Source organism: Mesoplodon densirostris, chromosome 20 (assembly GCF_025265405.1).
Source record: "Mesoplodon densirostris isolate mMesDen1 chromosome 20, mMesDen1 primary haplotype, whole genome shotgun sequence".
Taxonomy (NCBI): domain Eukaryota; kingdom Metazoa; phylum Chordata; class Mammalia; order Artiodactyla; family Ziphiidae; genus Mesoplodon; species Mesoplodon densirostris.
Genome location: NC_082680.1, coordinates 33804800 through 33826670, shown reverse-complemented (window position 1 = coordinate 33826670; position 21871 = coordinate 33804800). Strand labels below are relative to the sequence as shown.

At 52.8% G+C, this 21871-nt stretch overlaps 1 protein-coding gene across 9 annotated transcripts in view; it reads right to left on the bottom strand.

Annotated features, from left to right (window-relative positions):
• Positions 1–883: 883 nt before the first annotated feature.
• CSGALNACT1 (chondroitin sulfate N-acetylgalactosaminyltransferase 1) overlaps positions 884–21871 on the bottom strand; it is a 327407-nt gene continuing 306419 nt past the window's right edge. For all 9 annotated transcript variants that reach the window (XM_060086122.1, XM_060086117.1, XM_060086116.1 and 6 more), the window contains 4 exons: positions 14636–14814; positions 13687–13781; positions 5126–5207; positions 884–2568 (listed from right to left, as the gene is read on the bottom strand). In XM_060086122.1, coding sequence (XP_059942105.1) covers positions 2279–2568; positions 5126–5207; positions 13687–13781; positions 14636–14814 — 646 coding nt within the window. In that variant the 3' untranslated portion in view covers positions 884–2278. The remainder of the gene's footprint in view (positions 2569–5125; positions 5208–13686; positions 13782–14635; positions 14815–21871) is intronic.

Genomic DNA, 21871 nt, shown 5'->3' with positions numbered 1-21871 from the left:
GCACCCATGATATGCAATTTAAACCCGCACAAATGGCTGGTCCCCCCACCGTGCGGCTTGGACCCCCCATCCCAGGACCCCGAGACTTCATTCCACAGTCAGACATTCGCTCCCGCTGCTGGCCTTGCTGGGACAGCAACCTCCCGACCCAGAGGAAGACGGCAGGAGTGGGCAAGGTCGGCCCCACCAAGCCCAAGACCCAGTGGAGAGACAGACAGGTGCCCGGAGCCTCCTTCCCCAGCCCCGGAAGTACGAAACACACGTACAGCCAAAAAGCCTCCTGGAAACCATTCCTCAACATCTCCTAATCAAAAAGGACGAGTGGACTGTATTAACTGCCAGGTTCTTCACTACGGCTCTCTCCTCCCTCTAGACCAGTTCCCCCCAGGGGACACCTGGCGGTGACAGGAGCCAGTTTAGGTGTCCCCCTGGGTGAGAGGTGCTCCTGGCTTCGAGTGGGGAGAGACCAGGGATGCTGGGGGCAGCCCCCAGCAGGGAGTGATCTAGCCTGAAACGCTGTACGGCCACAGCCAGGGAACCCTGGTCTACACACACGGAAGACCGTTCTCCAAAAACTAAAGATGTGGTGTTCTTAATCCAAGAAGAAATCGTACCCACAAATCACATTTTATTAGTTGTCCAATGCCACCTTCCATTCATGTCCTGGGTTTTAATTAAATTTTATGTACTACCAGTACAAATCAATACAAAGCTTTTTTTTTTTTTTTTTTTTTTTTTTAACACACCAACAGCTTGAATGTTCCTGAAGCTTTTAAACAATGAGTCGACTGTGGGCAAACAGAAAGCAAGGACCCAGAGAGATAATTAGCTCATGCATCTGGTGCTGGCTAATAAATAATTTCCACATGAATGTAGAAACCACTCAATGTTAACTGCATTTATTATTTTTTTAAATAGTTGGAAACGATAATAAAAGGCGATTTTCAGAAGCATCTTGGTTGACTGGGTAGAACAGCTTAAGTTAAAAAATAATTAGTTACCCCTTGGCTGGGGTGGGTGAACACACAGCACAATCCTCCGTCCCGCTGGATGCCGGCAGATGGAGTGACCTTTCACAAAAGACATTTTCCTGCGTTTCTTCTTGTGGAAGCCAGAAGCCAGGAACAGCACCCTGCTTGGAAAAGAGAATGTTTGGTTCACACAGTCTGCTTTGGTTTATTTAAACAGGTAAGAAAGTGGTCCCCAGTTCCCCTGAGGAGAAAATGTGTTTTCTGACTTCTATTACCAGTCTGAATGTTTCCTTTTCTGTTAAGGTAAAAAGTACATGTTCCTTTCCCTCCAGTGTTCAGTTGCTCCTCTCCGGAAATACTCTTCAGATAAAGTATCCGCGTGTCTCTTTCGGCCAGCAGCCCCAGGCCACGCCTTCCCCATGATGACCGTCTGCCGTCCAGTGCCCACAGGGCACTGCCACGCCCTCGGATGTGGGTAACAATCCGAAGCTCTGAACTGAAAGTTCTCATAATGCAGCGAAAAGTATCTTCTCAAAAAAATGTAAAAATGTAGCTATTTATGCTCTTTTAGTAAGGCTTGCGAACTGGTAATTAAATAAGCAGAATATAACTCAGAAGCCAAAAAAGTGCATTTTAAATAAAATTAACAGAGATTGTTAAAACTACAACCCAAAAGATGGATGAGCAGGTTATTTTTGGTTAATCTGGGGCGGAGATGATACAATAGCTATGGGATTATTTTCATTTTTAGTCCATTTGGTTTTGCTTGATATATTCACAAAGATCACGATGAGTGTATCTTTGAATTTCACACGGTCTCTCCTCACCGGCCTCCTGACATCCCAGACACTAGAGCCCCGCTGATAATCACTCAGATGGGGAGGGACGTGCTGGCCTTCCATTCTAATGAACTTTTTACAAAACTGGTCTTCGTTCATGAATATTTCAGTAAAGCACAGAAAACAAACAGCTCTTGCTTTGCTGTAAACACACCATTAAACTCACAATCTCAGGATCAGGCCGCCTTTGTCAGACACCGGACGGGTGCGTTTGGGCTGTTTTCGCAGGCCAGGTTGAGGGGTTTCGGTTCCTGTTGCAGAAGCTCAACAGGCAGAGGGAAACAGGAGGCTCTCCCCTCGCCTGCTTTACTAATCAAATTCTTTTCATCCGTCAAATTCTTTTCTTGCCCTTCAGGGCAATCTTTCTTTTCTTGCCCTTCAGGGCAATCTTTTCCTTGTTGCAGCCATTCATTTGGTAATTGCAAAAGGAAAAAAATAAACCGTCTCCCCACATGGTTCCCTGGGAGCTCATGTTTTCTGGCTCCTTGTCTCCTGTTTCTGTCTGCGGAGGTGGGCCTCTATCTCGTGCCTGAAGACCAGCATCCCCAGCTGCCCATGGGACGCCTCGTTCATGGCCTTGGACTGCATGCACATCTTGTACTGCTCGGGCGTCAGCTCGTCTACGCAGCGCTTCTCGTGCCAGAGGTGGAAGAGGCCCCGCACGGGCGTCCGCACCACGATGAGGTTGCTGTGCAGGTACTTGCGGTAAAGGTGCACGTCCTCGCCACCCCAGCCTTTGATGTCCAGGTCGAACCCACCTGTGGGAGAGAACACACTGCTGAACACGCTGCCGGGGGCCCCCTGATCCGCACCAGCACAGGACGCTGCGTGGAGAGCAGGAGCCTCTCGGGGAGGTCTCCCCACCCCGCCAAGTGACGAGCGTCCACGGGGGTCAGAGAGCTCAGACACCCCAGACACAGAGGGCCCCGCTGGCAGCGGCTCCAGCTCCGAGACAGCGTGACTGCACACAGCATCCCAGCCTCACTTGCTCCCAGGAGGCCCCAGCAGCGTGGTGGGCTGCAATTATAACAGCTCTGGGGTCAGCGATACCCCAGCCTTAGACCAAGGGCTGCCGCAGCGTCCCAACGTCCCAACCAAAACCTCTGAACGAAACCTCGTGGGATTCTTTGAACGTGGCCTTCTCCTGCCACTGCAGAGGACAGACCAGGGCCCTGTGGTGTGAAAAATTCACGTCCCACTAAAGCACTGTTCCTCCTATCGACTCAAGGGGGTCTCCGAAGCTGTGTGTCCTCCACAGGCTGGTGAAAGGAGTCATTTTAAAGGGACTGGCCTCACAGTTCTGAAGTTTGACTCAGAGAATCTCGTTTCACGTTCTAGTGACTCCTTCACACGGTGAGGAAGGGTCACCTTTGAAACCTGAGGCGGCCTCACATCTTCTCTTCACTTCAAGCCACGGCGTCCCAGACAGAACCAAGAAGCACTGGCCTCTCTGTCGTCACCGTTCCTTTCTCCCTGAGGAGATTTCTTGGACCTTTTGTGGAGAAGTGACTCAGTGTCTTTGTCGCACAGCCCGATTCCCTGCAGTACCCAGGCCACGCTGCTCCGATGGAGACCCCCACTGGAGGGGGAAGTGGGGAACCCAGCCTGCACCCCTGGCGGTGAGCACGGGTGCCGTGCGGCCCCCGGACGCGGGACAGGAAGACATTGAGTCACGGCCTGAATTCGTCTTGGTTATCATACCGGCAGCCACTTTCCCTCTCTTAAGTTTAGTTTCTTTACCCTGAAATGCAGCAGGTGCCATAACCAGATGGGACGGTAGGGTACGGGGCAGTGCTTGGCTGGCTGTGATGGATTTCTCATCACCGGTGCCATGACTACGTATTAGATAGAAGGCGTACAAGTGAGACGCCTGCAAATGTGCGCAGGATGGCAAAGAGCGACGGGGTCCAGATGTGACCCCGAGGCTCCGAGCACGAGCCCCCTTCCCGCCTGCCACCCCCATGGTTGTCAGTGACAGCGATGCTCTACTGTTAGGAAAATCCAGTGTGTTATAACTCCAAAACTGCGAAACGTACATCATCTCAAAGTCACCTTTGCTTGTACACAGAGCAAGGAAACAAGAGTTTCTCAAAATAGAAATTTCTTTCAGAACATTTTAAGAATATGTCACTTTTGGAAATTACATTTGCACATAATCATTTAGGACGACTTCTTAAAGAAATCAAGGAGCACCGCGGTGAGTTGCTGGGAACCTGAGCAAACCCACCACTCAGAGACCCATGTCCCCCACGTTCTGCTGCTTCTAGCAGGACTTGACTTCAAGACATTTGGGTTTTTTTTAACCTTTCTAACTCGGTGATCTCTTCGAGGGTCCTGTAGAGTCCCTGTTGTCCACTGCACTTCTGAGCAAAAGAAACTGGCCTCCTCAGACCGACTCACTGACCTTACGGAGAGAAGCCTGAAGCCTTGGGCAGGAGGGGACAGGCCAGGAGAAAGCAAGACAGGGGGCTGAGGGGCCCCAGGGGGAGGCAGCGGGGGGAATCTCCACGGGAGGGCGGGCCTCTAGCTCCACCCCACTCAGGGTCCACCCGAGCCTCTGGGCCCAAGGTCAAGGCTTGGGCCTGTTCACTCATCCCTGGTCCTGTACAATCCACAGATCTATTCCCTCCAGAGGCAACTGAGTAGGTCCTGCCGTGGGGAGGGGTGTGTGTGTGTGTGTGTGTGTGTGTGTGTGTGTGTGTGTGTGTTATTTCCCAGGGGACAGGAGACCCTCGGTGCTGATCTTGACTAGGCCCCCCGATGGCTGTGAGGTCTATCTGCGTCTGAGAGACTCGGTCCCTCATCTGCAACCAGAAGGCCCTTCCTCTCTGTGTTCTGGGAGCCGTGTGTGTGTGTGTGTGCGCGTGCTTGTGCATGTACGTGTGTGTGTGCACACGTCCACGCATCTGTGTACACTCCTGTGTGCCTGTGTGCCTGTTGACAGTGACTACGCACTCCGGATGTGCAGTGACATCTGGAATGTTCACAGGTTCAGCAGAGAGGAACCGGGACCCCCCGATGTGTGACTTTCCCCAGTCCTCCGTGTTGCTCTTCTTTCAGGTGGCTCCCCTCTCCGTGGAGGACGTTCTGTGCGGACACAGGAGCCCGGCCCGGCTGGACGGAGGCCCTGGGCAACTTGCTCCAAAGCCGCCTTCGTGCAACGGCCTGACTTTGCCCTCATTTCTGTCCTCCCCCGGGACACTGAGAGGTGCTGAAGGAGAAGACAGGGTCCCCACTGCCCCGAGCGCCCTCAGCCCAGCGCCCACATCCGTGGCCGGAGAGTGGCCTCCTTAGGCACCAGGGCCCCGGGCTCACCTATGTTGATGAAGTCGGAGCGGTACTGGCACGTCATCCCGAACCCGAAGTCTCTCCAGAACCCAGTTTCCTTCTTTATGACCTGCAGGGAGGGCACCGTCACTTGAGGTAGGACAGAGTGGATGCAGATGGGGGTGTCACACATGGGGGGGCACGTCGCTGACACACAGCCAGCCCCTGGGTGGAGGACCGTCAGGACACAGCAAGCCACCCGTCCCCAAGGGGCTCTGTGATTTTGGGCACCTGTGGCCGGAATGTTTCCAGGGCAGAGGCTTGAACACACACACACTCTCTCTCTCTCTCTCTCTCTCTCTCTCTCTCACAGCACAGCGGGGTCCGGGGTCGGGAGCCAGTTTGGGGCGGCGCCATGGAAAAGCCACCTACACATCTGGCCTGACACCTGCACGGGCGAGAAGGAGGCCTGGGCCCCACAGGCCAGGCGGGCGGCCAGCAAAGGGCTCAGGAAGCTGAGAGAAGGAGAGGGAACCACCTAGAATTCAGGCGCCCTGGCCCGGGGCACGAACCGACTCCCTCAGGGACTGAAAAGCAAACCCGAGGCTGCGCTGCTGGCCCTGGACAAGGGCACCGAGAGGCCAGGCCCTGAGGACACGCTCAGTCCATTCATCCGTGGTCCGTTTTAACATCAGCTGCTCCCCGCGCACGTGCGGGGCCTCCAGGCAGGGACCCGCTATGAAAAGCTGGGCCTGGCCCTGCCCCTTGTCTCTCACTCTGCAAGTACATTTCTAACGTATTTGCTGGAGCAGCAAGACTAGTTTTAAAATGGTTTTTGTTGTTTACGTATTTCCGGCTGCACTAATCCTGGGAGTGGCTTTGCGACCCTAATGGCTGTTTTTCCGGATTTGTCCCGGTCGCTCGCGTAGGTGTTAGGAGGAAAGGAAGCCCCGCAGCAGGGCCCCCACGCCCGGCCTGTTGCCCGCTAACTGGAGAGAGCTTGCCCCGCCCCAGAGAGACCTCTGGCCGGCGTGTCTGCCTCAGGCAGGCCCCGCAGTCCCTCTGTTTCTGTTCCTTTAATGAGGAGATGGAGCCTAGTCGCCCCAAGGGCTCTCCCAGCCTCACACCCAAATACCCCATCCCTGCCTTCCACCTTCCCGAGGGCTCCCTCCACCTGTACCACACGCTACACTACACTTGACAAATGGCCTGCAGAAGCGGCGATGGACTTAACATTTCCTGTACTCTGAGACCTATGAAACCGTCTTATTTCACTACAACCTACACGTGGATGTCACTTACACTATGGTTGGCACAAATCAAGACCAAGGAGAAGGGTCGGGAGAGGCCTGTCTGTCCCCCTCGACTCCAGAACCAAGGCCTGCTGTACGGTAGCTCCCCAGCCACACGTGTCATTAATATCAAGTGGAAAGATTGCACAGGGCAGGAAAGTCGGGAAAAATTTCCACTGAGTCATTTTTAAAAAATGCTTTCTGTTCTATCCCAGTCATGGCAGGTACACTGTCTCTGCCACAGCTAATGGCTCACTGTCCTTTCTGGTGGCCGGGACACAGACATGGCCTGGGTAAAAATGCAGTCAAAGAGGGCTCCCCTGGTGGCACAGTGGTTAAGAGTCCGCCTGGCCAATGCAGAGGACACAGGTTCGAGCCATGGTCCGGGAAGATCCCACATGCCTCAGAGCAACTAAGCCCGTGTGCCACAGCTACTGAGCCTGTGCTCTAGAGCCTGAGCCACAACTACTGAGCCCACACGCCACAACTACTGAAGCCTTCGCGCCTAGAGCCCGTGCTCCGCAACAAGGGAAGCCACCATGATGAGAAGCCCACGCACCGCAACGAAGACCCAATACAGCCAAAAATAAATAAATAAAATAAATAAATTTATATATAAAAAAATGCAGTCAGAGAGCTGTGCAGCATTCGAACTTCAAATATTTGGCAGCGGTCTACCTGGCATTTGAGAGAGAAAGCTCCACACGGGGAAAACAATGGGCCAGCACTTGGGAAGAAACACTAGAGGGACTGCAGAGGTGGCCTCCCAGGACCCACTGAGTGGACACAGTGCCCGACAAGTACCCTCACCTGGGGACAGTGTGACAGAGGCAAACTGACTTGTGAGCCGGGAATGAGCTACACAAACACTCATTAACGGGGGCTTTAAAGCTGGCAGGCCATGAAAAGCCAGTATCTGAACAGCGCATCAAAATTCATCCCTTGGTAGGAAGAGATCTGGTGGTGCCCTCGGCACATACCGTGCGGGCAAGATGGGCGTGCGTGCCAAGTCCACGCCCCTCAGGTGGGCTGGGCGCTAACTGAAGCAGTGCCCTCGACAGCCCACGAGGCCTCGAGCGTGCGGCAGGCCGCAGCACAGCCCCCTTCCGAGCCCTCGGTGGTTTAACTGCACCCTCCCCCAGGCAATCAGAGTAAAATCCACAGGAACATCCGGCCTGCAGAGGCCCCACGTGACCTGCCCCTGCCTGCCCTGTCCATCCCCTGTCCCCTCGAATGTGGCAGCTCACAGGTCTCCAAGGCTGGACACCCGCCGTCTGCCCGGCTGGGGTCGCCCTTTCCTGCTCACCACTGGGCTCCGCTCAGAGCGGTCACCCTGACCCCACGCCAGTGTCACGTCACATCAGCTGGTTTATTTTCCCTGTAACGTGAGGTTTCTCTGAAACTCTCCTGTCGAGGGGCTGTTTCCGCCTGCTGTCCTCACCCACCACCACTGGTGAACGTAAGCTCAGGGCCTTGGTCTCACTCAGGCTGGATGTGCAGGTCCGATCACTGTCCAGCACCCAGCAGGCACTCAGTCACTCCTTCTCCAAGGAACGAGTGAGGAACAAACAGCCAGTGGAAACGGAGACGGCTGGGGTAGGGAATTCTCAGCAGCGAGGGGCTCAGCCCAGGCCTCGGAGTCCACCGACGAAGCTCTCAGAACCTTGGGCTCTGGACTCACAGGCAGAAACGCTTTCCCCTTCCTGGGCTCTAAGCAGACGGCTCGACTTCTTAGAACCTCGGCCCCAAGCTTCTACACAGAGCTACACACGCGGGTGACATCTACTACCGTGGAGGAGATGGAGATGATACTGTAAGAGGACCATCCCCCTGCCCTGGATCTCACCCCTCTGCTTCCAGGGCTGTGTCCTCATGACCATGCCCCCTCCCGACCCCCAGCACCCTCTGCACCCGGATCCCAGCAGGCTCTGCCCGGCACGACACACCACAACCGGACAACTGGACAGTGGTCAGGCCCGCCCTCCCTCGGGGGGCCCCCAGACATGCGCTCTGCGGGAGGTCACGTGACGGGAGTGATAACTTCCTATCAGGACCAAAACACAAAGCACAAATCAGCGCCTCTCCCCACAGATGTGGGAAGGCTCCTCCCTGAGGCCCCACAGGTTCAGCCGCGCCTGTGGGGCTCCACGTGGCTGACTTGGCAAATGCCGGGGAAGCAATCTGGGCCGGGGAAGCAATCTGGGCCGGAAAATAAAATCAGTTACAAATTCTCAGGCAGAGTATTTCCTCTGAACCGGAGAGAGTCTCCCAGGAACCGAGGCTGCGCTTGGCCCGCCTCACGTCACTGGCAACCCCACGGGCCCCGGGTTTACAGGCCTCGTGCCTGGTGTGAGGCTCTGCTGTTGTTGCCTTGAAGTCTTAGTACATCCTGAGTACTGAGGGCCTGTGATTTCACCGTGCACGGGGCCGTGCGGTCACGCGGTGAGCGGCAGACAACCTGGCTGCAGGGGTCCCGAGGCCGGGCTGCCGCCCCCCGTACACCCCGCGTGGGCTGGGCCCTCAGGCTCAGGGGTCACATGCACAGGATCCCAGGGGCTGCGTGTGGTGTGCACGGGCCTCGGGCTGGGAGGCAGCATGACCTGCCCACGATCACTCAGCCAGTCGAGGCCGAGCCCAGACCAGCACCAGGCTGGCCGTGACGGTGTCCATTTCTTGACAAATAAGGTGTTTCTCAAGCCACAGCTTTCAAAGAATTGGTCTAAGAACGGACTCAATTGTCACCTCCTCCGGGATTTGTACTAACCCACACTTTTCTACAAGTCTCCTTTCATCGGCATCCGCATGAAAAAGTGAAGTGTTGGGACTTCCCTGGTGGCACAGTGGTTCAGGATCTGCCTGCCAATGCAGGGGACATGGGTTCAAGCCCTGGTCTGGGAAGATCCCACATGCTGCAGAGCAACTGAGCTCATGTGCCACAACTACTGAGCCTGCGCTCTAGAGCCCACAAGCCACAAGTACTGAGCCCATGCGCCACAACTACTGAGCCTGCTCTCTAGAGCCCATGCGCCACAAATACTGAGCCCGTGAACCACAGCTACTGAGCCCACAAGCCGCAACTACTGAAGCTCACACACCTAGAGCCTGTGCTCTGCAACAAGAGAAGCCACAGCAATGAGAAGACTGCACATGGCAACAAAGCGCAGCCCCCGCTCGCCGCAGCTAGAGAAAACCCACACGCAGCAACAAAGACCCAACACAGCCAAAAATAAATTAAAAAAAAAAAAATGAAGTCTCTTCTGAAGGGCATCGTGCTGGACCAGGACTCTGCCCAGGGAGTCTGCAACCCAGAGTTAGACCCTCTGGCCCCTGGAAGCACGCGGATGTGGAGAACGTGCCCCTGCCCCCAGCTGCCGCAGTCTGGTCCCATCACTTGAGTTCCCGACCTGCCACCCAGCGCTGAGGGCATCTGAGCAACTGACACGTGCCTCTGAGCTTCAACGTTCTCACCCATGACGTGAGCGTAGCACTCCTTTTCACCTTACTGACTGTTACACGACAACGTGGGCAGAGTGCCAGCTGCCCAAAGGCCATGGACATGGCATCTGTGAAAGTGACTTCTGTTCTCAGCGAATGTCTGCTTCCTGAACAAACAGAAACAGACTAAAAGGATGGACCAGGCGCAGTCAGCACTTTTTAGAAGTTTAAACTGAAATGCAGGTCAGTGGTGAAGTGCTCTTTGGACTAAAGGAGAGAGAAGGGTGTAACGAGAGAGAGGTGAGGACAGGGCCCGCGGACCAGGCGTACGCTGACCAGTCGTCAGACAGTGCAGGGCAGGACCACATGGCAGAGGGAGCGGCCAGGCACTGTGGGCATCAGTGCCGGAGAGGAGATGACCCGCGGGGGAGGGCAGCTCAGGAGACACGGGGCAGGGGTGCCCCGGCTGGCATCAAGCCCAGGTGCTGGGGTCGGGTTTGCAGACATTTCCTCGGTGATCAGTACGAGTCAGATTGTGGAGGGCAGTTCATCCGCCAAAGAATCAGGATTCAGGGCTGTGCTGGCACGGCCGGGACCAGCCCACCGCCTGGGCAAGGAAGTCTCTTCGCAGCTCTGTCCAGAGACGTCACAGGGGGAGCCTGAACCAGGCCCCGCGGGAGGACTGACACCCCGAAGATAGACAGCCAACGCTGGGAGCCAGCTCCTTCCCCCTTCGGAGAGTGGGCTTTAAACACTTCTGAGCGCACCACTGACTTTATGCCTTCAAAGGTTTTTTTTAGTGGAATTAATCTGTGTTTTGGAAATGCATCTCTGGCCGAGGGTGAAGGAGAGACTGGAGTGTGAGGGAGAGATGGATCTAGATGGCTCCTGCAGTGGCCTCAGCAGGAACTGACAAGGCTCGAACCAAGAGAGGGGATGTCTAAAGTTAGCAGTTACGTAAATGAGGGTTATTCCTTTCTCGGAAGACTGTTTCTACATTGAAGCATCAGCAAGTTTCACCTCAGGTTTAAAACTCTACAAATTAAATATTAGTATGAAATCCCATGATTTCACTTACTACTGATTACTAACGGTCTGTACTCAAATGTAAAGAAAGAAGTAACCTGAACACAAAAAAATCCCCATAAATTTGGTTTCTCCCCTCTATCTGCAGGCAAACTTTATCAACGGTCAGTGGCAACAGCCAGAAGTAATAAGTGGTTCACTGACGACTAAGGTCGTATTTGCAGGGCCGCTGGCCAAGTCTCCCGTTTGCACATGGCGGTCGTCTGTCACAGCCGCATTCCAGACCTGGGCTTTCCCTTCACCTTGATACTGATGCACTCCAGTGAAGGCTCTCAAGACTTATTAATATATATGTGTCGTATCTTTCAAGACTGAGCCAGAAGGAACCCCTGGCAGGAAGTCTCTCCTAATTTACCCACCTCCAATCACTACCTGTTATTTTATACCTTCTCTGCACCCACATGTTCTCTCTCCACCATATTAACTTCTGGAGTTTGAGGTTCTCCTCTGGTCATTTCCCTTCTATTTCCGCTCTCACCGAGATCTTAAGCAAATCTGTCTCTGCCACACTAGATAAGGGAATCCTGGTCTTGGCCTGAGCTCTAGCTGGCTGTGTGACCCTGGGTGAGTCTAGGAGAAAGAAGTGAGTGAGTGAAATGACCTGGGGCATCACTGCCCAGCACAGGAAACTGCTCCAGTCCCTGACTGCCCCACGTACACCTCAACTACCTTTCTATGGGCAGCAAGTGCTCCAGAAATGGCTCATCCAGTAACAACATAAAGGATGCTTTTCTTTTTTGACGGAGACCCCTTTGTCTCAGAGACAACTACTCTTTCTGGGATAAAGAGCCATAAATACTGACTCCTAAAATACCAGACCTGTGTGCTCTATGGAAGGTCTCAGCTGTATTCGGAGGTGACTGGTAAAGGTTGCAGGATAACTCAGAGGCCTCGGAGCTGTGGACACAGCAATCTGAGTTCTGTTTCTGACTTGACCACTAGTTCTGAGGACCTGAGAAGCTGGCTGGACCATGCCAGACCTTGAGCTTCCCTGCAGGAATGGCAATAAAAGGATAAAACTTTTTTTTTTTTTTTTTTTTTTCAGTACATGGGCCTCTCACTGTTGTGGCCTCTCCCGTTGCAGAGCACAGGCTCCGGACGCGCAGGCTCAGCGGCCATGGCTCACGGGCCCAGCCGCTCCGCGGCATGTGGGATCCTCCCGGACCGGGGCACGAACCCATGTCCCCTGCATCGGCAGGTGGACTCCCAACCACTGCGCCACCAGGGAAGCCCAGGATAAAACTTTTAAATTGTGAAATGAAATGAATTCCTTGAAAGCAAATAAGGTCTTGATTTGAAGTTGAAACATTAATCCTATTCAATGTCAAATGTAAAGCAGTACTTTATTTAAAATCAAAAGAACTTTTATTCTGATTGGTTGAAAGAAAATAAATCCTGCATCCCATTCCCCGCCTCAAGCCCTATTAGAAGCTTAGAACTCTATGGAAAGGAAACATGAAGTTTTTCTGTCTCAACAGGAGTGATATCACCTCTAAGTAGGAGTGAAAAACTCTTACTGTGTTTATGTATAAAGCACATGCATACACACAGTACGTACAGATACACAACGAACGTGCGGTATTACAATTTCGCTGGGGGAAGAGAGAACGGTGTTACTACTGTGCTGTGCGCCTCACGCTGCAAGTGAAACCACGCTAAGGCATGGTGAGAAATGAACCTGGTGCAGCCTAGAGGAACCCAGGCTGGAAAAGATCATTACATCAGCTGCCAGAGGTTAGCTGGAGGGGGACCCAGGATGGGGTGGGAGAGAACAGGTTTTCCTACTTCTGGAAGCTTCAACACAGAATCAGCCTTCCCAAAGAATTCCACAGAGCACATTTTCAATGAAAATCAGTTTACTTTCCCACTGCAGGGAAGCATGGGAGACTGAGTCCCATCAGCTCCTCATGGTCAGACAGCGGCTTCCTTTCTCCACCCTGAGAGGTAAAGAAACACGGCTTCGCTACCTCAACAGGAGAGAGAGCCGCTTGAGGCAATTCCTACCGCCGCCCCCCAGGCTCAGCCTGAGCTGGCAACAGCTTCAGGTAAGCCCCGCTGGCGTCTCTACGGATCACAGCCCAGCTTGGTGATGACAAAAGTGGGACATTTTGCCTCGGAGGGGCACACCGTCCAGCGGCACAGGGACCTTCTGCTGGCTTCACCCCGTCCTCCTATTGCCTGCACTGTCTGCTGAATGGACCAGTGAAGACATCTCAGCTAACAGAGCGCCTGTGTGCTGTGTGGGTCCCCCACCCATCACCTGTGCGGCTGGGATCTTAGCACAGAAGTCCCTCCCATATTCCTGTGAAAGCCACCTTGCTGGTGACACTTCTGATGCTAATGTGGGAATGGTGACGGGGAGCAGGGATCTGGCCCCTGCCCCACTGTGTGCCTGGTGGGGGGGGGGGGCGGTCAGCCACCTCTTCCTGACTTCCGTTTTCCACCTGTCAGATGGGAACCTACATCTCACCTTTCTCACCTCATAGGATTGTAATAATAAAGGGGAAATGCGCTGCAACCATAATGCAATAATACTGGTTTCCAAAACCGTAGAAGAAAACTATGAAATTACCTTTCTGTAAGGTACTGTTCCTATTTATTTTCCACTTTGAAATACTGCAAGCAGTTTTAATCAACGAGGCTCTGGGAACAAAAGCCAGAACACCTGTCACACTTACAAATTACTCTGGGAAGCAATCCACAGGTTTCCACTCACCTCCACTCACGGTCAGGTGCCCCTGGTGACGAAAGACATGAAACAGAGCCCCACCAAGGCCCCTCGGGGGGAGCACTCACCAGCTGCTTTTCTAAGGGAGGGACCGAGTCATGATGGCCGTATATTATGCCAGGATTGTACTGACTGAAAAGGACCGGATAAAATACCTTCTTCCCTGCAAACCAGAAAACAGACATATGCGTAAGCGACAGATAAAGCTGTTAGGTTTGTTCATGTATATGTGACCGTCAGAAACAGCCTAGGGATCTGTGTCCACTGTCCCTTTTCCCTCCACTGGACTCTGACACAGACCTTAGCAGTACTGCGGCAGGTAGACCAGATGGACACACACGGATTCCCGACTTCCCGGCACAGGGGTAACGTTCCAAGCTCGGACGGCCAGTGGACTTGGCACTGGGCACGACTAGTGGGCGTGGGTGTGAAAGAGGGCCCCAGTGCCCCCGTCCTACCAGACCTTAACCCTTTAACTGCTGGCTCGTGGGGCAGTCAGCCAGGGTGACCTCGGGCAGCAGGAAAAGAGTGTGGGAGCCCCGGGTAGCTGCTCTTTACCAATTTTCACAGAAGAATTTCAGTATCTGAATGACGGACATGGCCATTCCAGCGGTTATCAGCTGAGTATCGGCCTTGCTGCTGAGCCAAAGCTATGAGAACAATGTTCATACTGTGGGTTCTTTCTGTCTGGAGCCCCTCCTGCCCCGGTAGACGCCCATAGCCACGCCTTCCCTTCAGTTTCAGCAGAGTCTCCCAGGCCCAATCCTCCCCACCACACCTGCTCCCGGGTCATCCCCTAAAGCTGACCTCCTAGGGGAGGATGGAAAAGGGGCTGTACACACGAACTTGGGACCAAGAGTCCCAGAGCTATGGTGGCTGACGGGCCCACAGCACGACACCAAAGGAGGAATCAAACCAGACGGCATCCTTGTCTTCTTTGTCAGCGGGGTAAATAAGGCAGATCCAGGAGTGGGTCGTCGGGGCGAGCTGAGAGGACGCTCGGGAGGGGAGCCCCACCTGGCTGCGTGTTCAGCCTGCAGGTGTTGAGGAGCTCAGAGGTGAAGTAGATGTCCACGTCGCAGAAGAAGAGCAGCACGTTGCGCCCCGTCCAGGAGCGGGCGCCCACGTCCAGCCCCTTTCCCCGAGAGAACTCCCCGTTCAGCTGGATGAAGGTGAAGTTCCTGAAGTTGGCGGCTCTGAAAGGTGAGACCACACACAGTCACTCGGGTGCCCGGGCTCGCTGCCGGTGGAATCCCCTGGAAAACACACAACCGAGAGGCCCACGACATCTCACCACGTGTCTTCTGGGACCCGAGGGCACCGGGATTACGGGCACCAAGGACACTTCGAGAAGTTTTAGCACCAATTCATTTTTTCTTTTTCTAGCAGTTTCCCCGTATTGAAAACTACCGTCACGGCGAACGTGTGCTCCTCGTGAGGGGGAGAACGTGAGCCAGTGGAGACCAGGGGACAGAACCCGGGACGATCCCAGTGCCTCTGGAGCCAGTGAAACCACTGGCCAAGGACATAAAGCCACACTGCGATGGCCCCACTGAGCAGCTTCTCATCGGGATTCCTTCCAGGAACCCGGCAGCGTGGTCCAGGTGTATGTCTATCCCCAGACACGCTTACACCTGGATCTCTTCCGCACCCAAAGGTAAAACAGCCGAGCACAGTAAGGGAATGACACTTGGATTCAGAAGAGGAGGACGTTTGGGACCTGGCTCCCCTGTGGATTAACGCTGTGATCTAGGCAAGCCCATTAATCTCCCGGAGCCTCGGCTGCCTTATCTGCAAAACAGAAATAACGACACCTTCCTTAACTGCTCTGATCAGCGTGGTAAGGGACGCTAAGAGTGTAACGCGCACCAGGTAAGCATCAGCCAGTCTGTTAGCAGCACAGGCCTGAGGTCATGGAGTCCAGGTGCGTTTCTTCACTTGGCTGCTCTCTCCCAGAACCTTCTGAGATGTGGCACGTCTTGAGCAAAAGTTCCAGGAATTCATCTAGTACCTAGTGGGACAGGGACTGTCTTCTCCCAGAGACCCACTCTGGGTCCTACTGGACTCCCAATTCCACTTGGACAGGCCTGGCATCTGGCCAGCCCCTCTCCCGTGACACACCCTTCCTGTCCTGATGGCTTCCTCGCCCCCAGCTCAGAGCCCTCCCCCCACCCAGCCTATCCCATCCCCCGATTCTCTCTAATCCTGATGCCTCAAAAGAGGTTCAAAACCCATCGCCACTGTTTAAAGTCTGTAACTATCTCGGGTAAAGGTCACCACAAATACAGTCATAAACTTTTCAAATGTATCTGGTAGTTTAATCAGTGGAACTAGTTCTGCTACTCCTTCCTTGACTTGTCACCTCCTTTCAGACCTGGCAATGAGCTTGGGGTTTTTTTTGGTTTTTTTTTGCGGTACGCGGGCCTCTCCCTGCTGTGGCCCCTCCCGTTGCAGAGCACAGGCTCCGGACGCGCAGGCTCAGCGGCCATGGCTCACGGGCCCAGCCGCTCCGTGGCATGTGGGATCTTCCCGGACTGGGGCACGAACCCGTGTCCCCTGCATCGGCAGGCGGACTCTCAACCACTGTGCCACCAGGGAAGCCCGAGCTTGGGTTTTTTATCCTGGGAATCTGGGCCCAAGCTTCTCTGAGTCCGAGGCCAAACATGCTTTTCAGATTAAGGCAGAAGGCCTGGTGCCTGGAGGAGCACTGGCGCGTAAGCCAGGAGCCCGGGTCCAGGGCCTGGAGCTGCCCAGCACTGGGTACCCAGTGGATGCTGGTGACTAAATGTGTCCGTAGACGAATGACTGCAATCCAGCACTACCTCTCATTATTTTGGGCGGTGACTTCACTTCTCTGGTCTCAGTTTCCTTGCTGCAAAGCCTCATGGTCCAGACCTCAGGCCCTTTACAGGCTAAGGTTCTACTGTTGGAGGATTCAGCTCAGCCCTGCTCTACCCGATTCGACTCTTCCAGAACTCCGTTTTGACTCTTCTCTCTGGGTAGGCGGGCCCCAGTTCCTATTTTCTGTGTCGCCTGGGGGTTATGCCCCAGCCTTCCCTGGTAGGGATAGCGCTGCCCCCTTGTCTGCAAAGAAGACGTCCAGGTGGCATGAGACCCTTGCAGCGCCTCTGCATCCCCTGGAGGCTTCTACAGCCCACGTCCCCCGGCCCTACCTGACCAGCTCTCAGGAAAGTTCTACCCTTGGGAGATGCCTGGGTTTTCACCTGGTCATCGAAGCTAGCCTCACAGAACTTGTCCACCGCCCGGTGGCCCGGCTTTCTCTCACAGCTGTAGCAGGTCTCTTTTCTCAAGTGTCTCGCAGTTCATACTCTGGGAGACCACAGGGACTAATTTCCAGGGCAGGGAGGGCTTACATGCCCAAGCACCAAATCCTTGTTCACGTGTATCTGACTCATGACTCAGGTGGCTCCTCCCAGAGGTTTCCCAGGGTCTCTCGTTAGAGATTGCAAATAGAAAAATGTTTCACATTTGAACAATGGCAAGAAACTTTCGCCAAGAGCAGGGGAAGGCAGGTCCTTCCTTCACTGTGTTAAAGACAAGCAGGAGTTTTGTCCCAAACAGCTTACAGGCCATTTGTGTTGACAGATCAAATATTTACACACAAATGTATATTTGCTGTTTACTGTGTAGAATATCAAACATTTACACAAAGTGGAGTCATGTTTAATACTTAAATAAGAATACAGGCAGCATTAGAAGCTGAACTAACAGCATCGAAGGCGTGACCAGCCAGGGGGCTGAGTGAGTGGTAGGGAGGCAGCGGAGGGCTACAGGTCCAGGGAGGGTGGTGGCTGGGGGACACACGAACCCCACACAGAGCTTAGTCTCCTTTGTTCTGTCCCCCAGTTCCCCAAGCCCTGGTCTGAACTCTGCTGATGGACAGCTCTTCTCTGCCCTGCTGCAGTGGGTAGAGGTGGAAGAAAGGGAGGGGAGGGAGGGGGGGGAGGGGAGGGGGAGGGGGAGGGGAGGGGAGGGGAGGGGAGGGGAAGAGGAGGGGAGGGGGGAGAGGGGGGGGAGAGGGGAGGGGGGAGAGGGGAGGGGGGAGAGGGGAGGGGAGGAGAGGGGGAGGGGAGGGGAGGGGAGGGGGGAGGAGGGGGAGGGGAGGGGAGGGGAGGGGGAGGAGGGGGAGGGGGAGGGGGAGGAAGAGGGGGAAAGGGGCGGGGGAGGGGAGAGGGAGGAAGAGGGGGAAAGGGGCGGGGGAGGGGTGGGGGAAGGGAGGGAGGGGAGGGAGCTTGCCTGTTGGTCACTGTCCCTGGGAAAGGGGGCTGGGACAGCTCACTGTCCTAGTGCTTGAGATGACCTTGATGTAGAAGAATTTATTTTAAAGTCTTAGAACATCGGCCTCCACGCTTCAGTGTGTGGTCTGTAGAGGAAGAGATCTCGGGGCATGGGTGCCAGGCCCACGGCCGGATGCACATGCAATCTGCCTCCTCTCTCTCCGTCCAACCTCCCAACGAGGATGAGACAAGCCGTGTTACACCCACGGCACCACCCAACCTGAATGTGCACTTTAAACCCACTCTCCAGTGCGTCCACAGGCCGGACGCAAAGCCCCAGGACACAGCTCCTGCCACTTGCTGTCCACGCAGCGGCCCCTCTGCCCCACGGGCCCCGGCCGTCTCTGCTTCCCACGCCCCACGGAACCCTGGCTTCCCGTCCACCCTGACCAACGCTGGCCGGCAGGGGACATGAGGGACCTGGACAAGACTGCACACCGAGGCAAGGTGGGGACGGAGTCCCTGCTGGCCTGGGAAGCCCCATCGGCCGGTCCTGGGCACTGGAGAGGCGCAGGGTAACTCTGTCACCAGCCGTGGTTCCCAGTGGGGCGGCCAGGTCACCGTGCTCAGTTACACGTCTGTCTGCAGGTGGATATCGGCGCTGCCCTCTTCCTGATCACTCAGCCCAGCACCCCCTATAATTAACCAGGACCCCTCCTTCTCCTCTCTTGCCGTCAGGAAGGACCTCTGATAATTGACACGTGGTCTCTGCTGAGAAAGAGGGCTGAGCTGGAGACACCAGAAACCAAATCAGAACAACTTCCCTCCTCTCTTCTCCAGAATGGCGAGATGAACACACCGCGAAGCATCTGGGCTGGGAGTGGGACGCCCCCTCCCATCTCAGACTCTTCAGCACCAGCTCCGGAGCACAGGGCGCACGGGATGCAGGGACACCAGCTTCTGCAGGATAACTGGGCCCCGGACATTCCCGCAGGGGGACTTGCTCGCTGGGCCCGAGCGTCCTGCCCAGCAGCACGTGGACAGCATACTGAGAGGCTGTGCAGAAGCAAGGACACATTTCAACACGCAACACTGACTGGCCCCTGGGGTCGTGGGTTTGGGAATGTGCATGACACGACCACAGGGCCACAACTCCAGATGCAGGCCGCAGAGCTACACGGGCAGGGGCCCCGTTTAGTTCTCTGTTCATCCCCATCCCCTCCGCAGCGACCAGCCGGAAGACGGGCCCCAAGAGTGTGGACGCACTGGGGCCTCCTGTGTCAGTTCAGGGGTCCCTCCAGGAATCCACCTCCTGCCCTGACTCCCGTGAAGATCCCACCCAATCCTCACGGCCCACATCGAGTGTCACTGCCTTTCACCCTCCTGTGGACCAAGGTGCCCTCTCTGGGCCCCCAGGTGTTTGGGCAAGTCCCGCCTCTGTTCTCCTGGGCCCAGTGCATTCTCGTGCCCTGTGCACTGGACCACCTGGTCTGTCCTCTAAACCCTGGAGGACAGGGACTGCCTTATTTTCTTATCTCTATCTTCAGAGATTATCAGCGCTGTGCAGTAAGTGGTGCCCACAGGGACACAGTGCAGCTCAATAAATGCGGGGTGGATCAAGAGACGAGTCAATGGAAAACACAGAGTGTGTCTCAGACCTGTCACTGTGGGAGATGCTGCCCCAAGATGCCACCTCATCCCCTCAGGTGGGCACCGGAGAGGCCCTCACACATCCTAAGCCCGCCTCCCCCATCAGAAAGAGGCTCCAACCAATACGTTCCCAAGGACAGGCACAAACCAAGCTTTTAAGAAGATGACAAATATGTAAGTAACAGAAAAAAAGAGAGCTGAAGAAAATAAAATGCAATTTGGTTTGAAATATTTAATTTAGCCATACAAAGAAATGTAATATTTAGCGGCATGTCTAGAGTAATGGCCTCGTGAGGAATGGGCTTTTTCACGGTAGAATGTGGGCATTACACTCTCTACTAGGTAATTTCCTGTTATGAGTCAGAGTCTGCAGTTCCAAACGGCCCCAGGATTACTTATAATTATTTCTTCTTTTTTCTTCTTGAATTGTATTATCAACTGATGAAACTCTTGAGTCTCTCATTCAATTCCTTTCCTTTATATCATAAGTCTGATACATGGGGTCTCCTCCAGGTTATATGTAGTCATGCTGACAGAGGTTAAAATGACCTGAGGCAGCCACTGTTTCAGCCGGAGATTTAATTTCTCTAATTGACATGCATTTCCCAGAACTGCTGGCTTAAAAATGATAAAAGATCTTGCTGTCTAACGTAATACAAATTTCTTCCCACCCCTGCAAGGAAATTCTCTTAATGTGACACTTCCCACAAGAACCCTTCATAAAAAAGAAGAAAAAACCTTTAAAAATTTACATAGAAATACTATATTTGATGTATAACTTAAAAATTTAAATCTAACAGCCCTGAATACTGACATTTCTTCTGAGTTCTATTTACTAAAGGGATCTGAATGTGGTTAATAATTTAAGGCTAAACATATTCTCAGCCAGTTGTTCATAGTAGGCATTTTAAACAATTTAGAGTTTTCTAGTTTCTGAGCTTATATACAAGCCTGCTTATACAATTGTTTTAGCAAGTTTCTTTTGAAAAGATAAATAAAATTGACAAACCTGTAGCTCATTATCTAGAAAAATAAGAGAGATGACTCAAATTAATAAAGTTATAAACAAAAAAGGAGACATTTCAACTGACACCACAGAAATCCCAAATATTGTAAGAGACAACTATGAACAATTACATGCTGACAAATTAGATAACTTAGTAAAAATGGATAAATTCCTAGAAACACACAACACTCAAGACTGAATCATGAAGTAATAGAAAAGCTGAACAGACAAATAATGAACAAGGAGATTAAAACCTCCCAACAAATAAAAGCCCAGGGTTAGATGGCTTTACAGATGAATTCTACCAAACATTTAAAGAAGTAATTCCAATCCTCAAATTCTCCCAAAATATTGAAGAGGAAGGAACACTTCCAAACTCATTTTATGAGGCCAGCATTACCCTGATACCAAAGTCAAACAAAAACACAACAAGAAAAGAAAATTACAGGCCAATATCCCTGAACTTAATGCAAAATCTTCAACAAAATACTAGCAAACTGAATTCAAGAGTTCATTAAAATGATCATAAGCCATGATCAAGCGAGATCCATCCCTGGGATGCAAGGATGGTTCAACATCTGCAAATTTAAAAATGTTATACATCACATTAACAGAATGAAGAATAAAACTCATATTATTATTTCAATAGATGCAGAAAAAATTCAAACAAAATTCAAACATCCTCTTATTATAGAAACTCTCAACAAATTAGGAATAGAAGGAATGTACCTAAGCATAATAAAGGCCATCTATTATAAGTCCACAGCTAACATCATCATACTCAACAGTAAAAATTTAAAAGCTTTTCCTCTAAGATCAGGAACAAGACAAGGATGTCCACTCTCGCCACTTTTATACACTACAGTATTGGAAGTCCTAGCCAGATCAATTAAGCAACAAAAGGAAATAAAATGCATCCAGATTGGAAAGGAAGACGTAAAACTGTCACTATTTGCAGATGGCATGATACTCTCTATAGAAAACCCTAATGACTTCACCGAAAAACCATTTTAACTAATAAATGAATTCAGTAAAGTTGCAGGAAACAAAATAACATATAAAAAATCAGTTGTGTGTCTATCAATACAGATTTATAGTTACTGCTTTATGCAGTTATCTTTTTACTTTTACATCAGATAGGAAAAAAGCATAAGCAAAATATACATTTATACTGTGTCTCATATTTCCCTATGTAGTAACTTTTACTGGCCCTCTGTATTTCTTCACATGGATTTGAGTTTGTGTCTAGTGCCCTTTCATGTCAGCCTCAAGGACTCCTTTCATTATTTCTTGTGGGGCAGGTTTATTAGTGATAAAGTCTTTCAGTTCTTAACTGGGGATGTCTTAATTTCTCTTTCA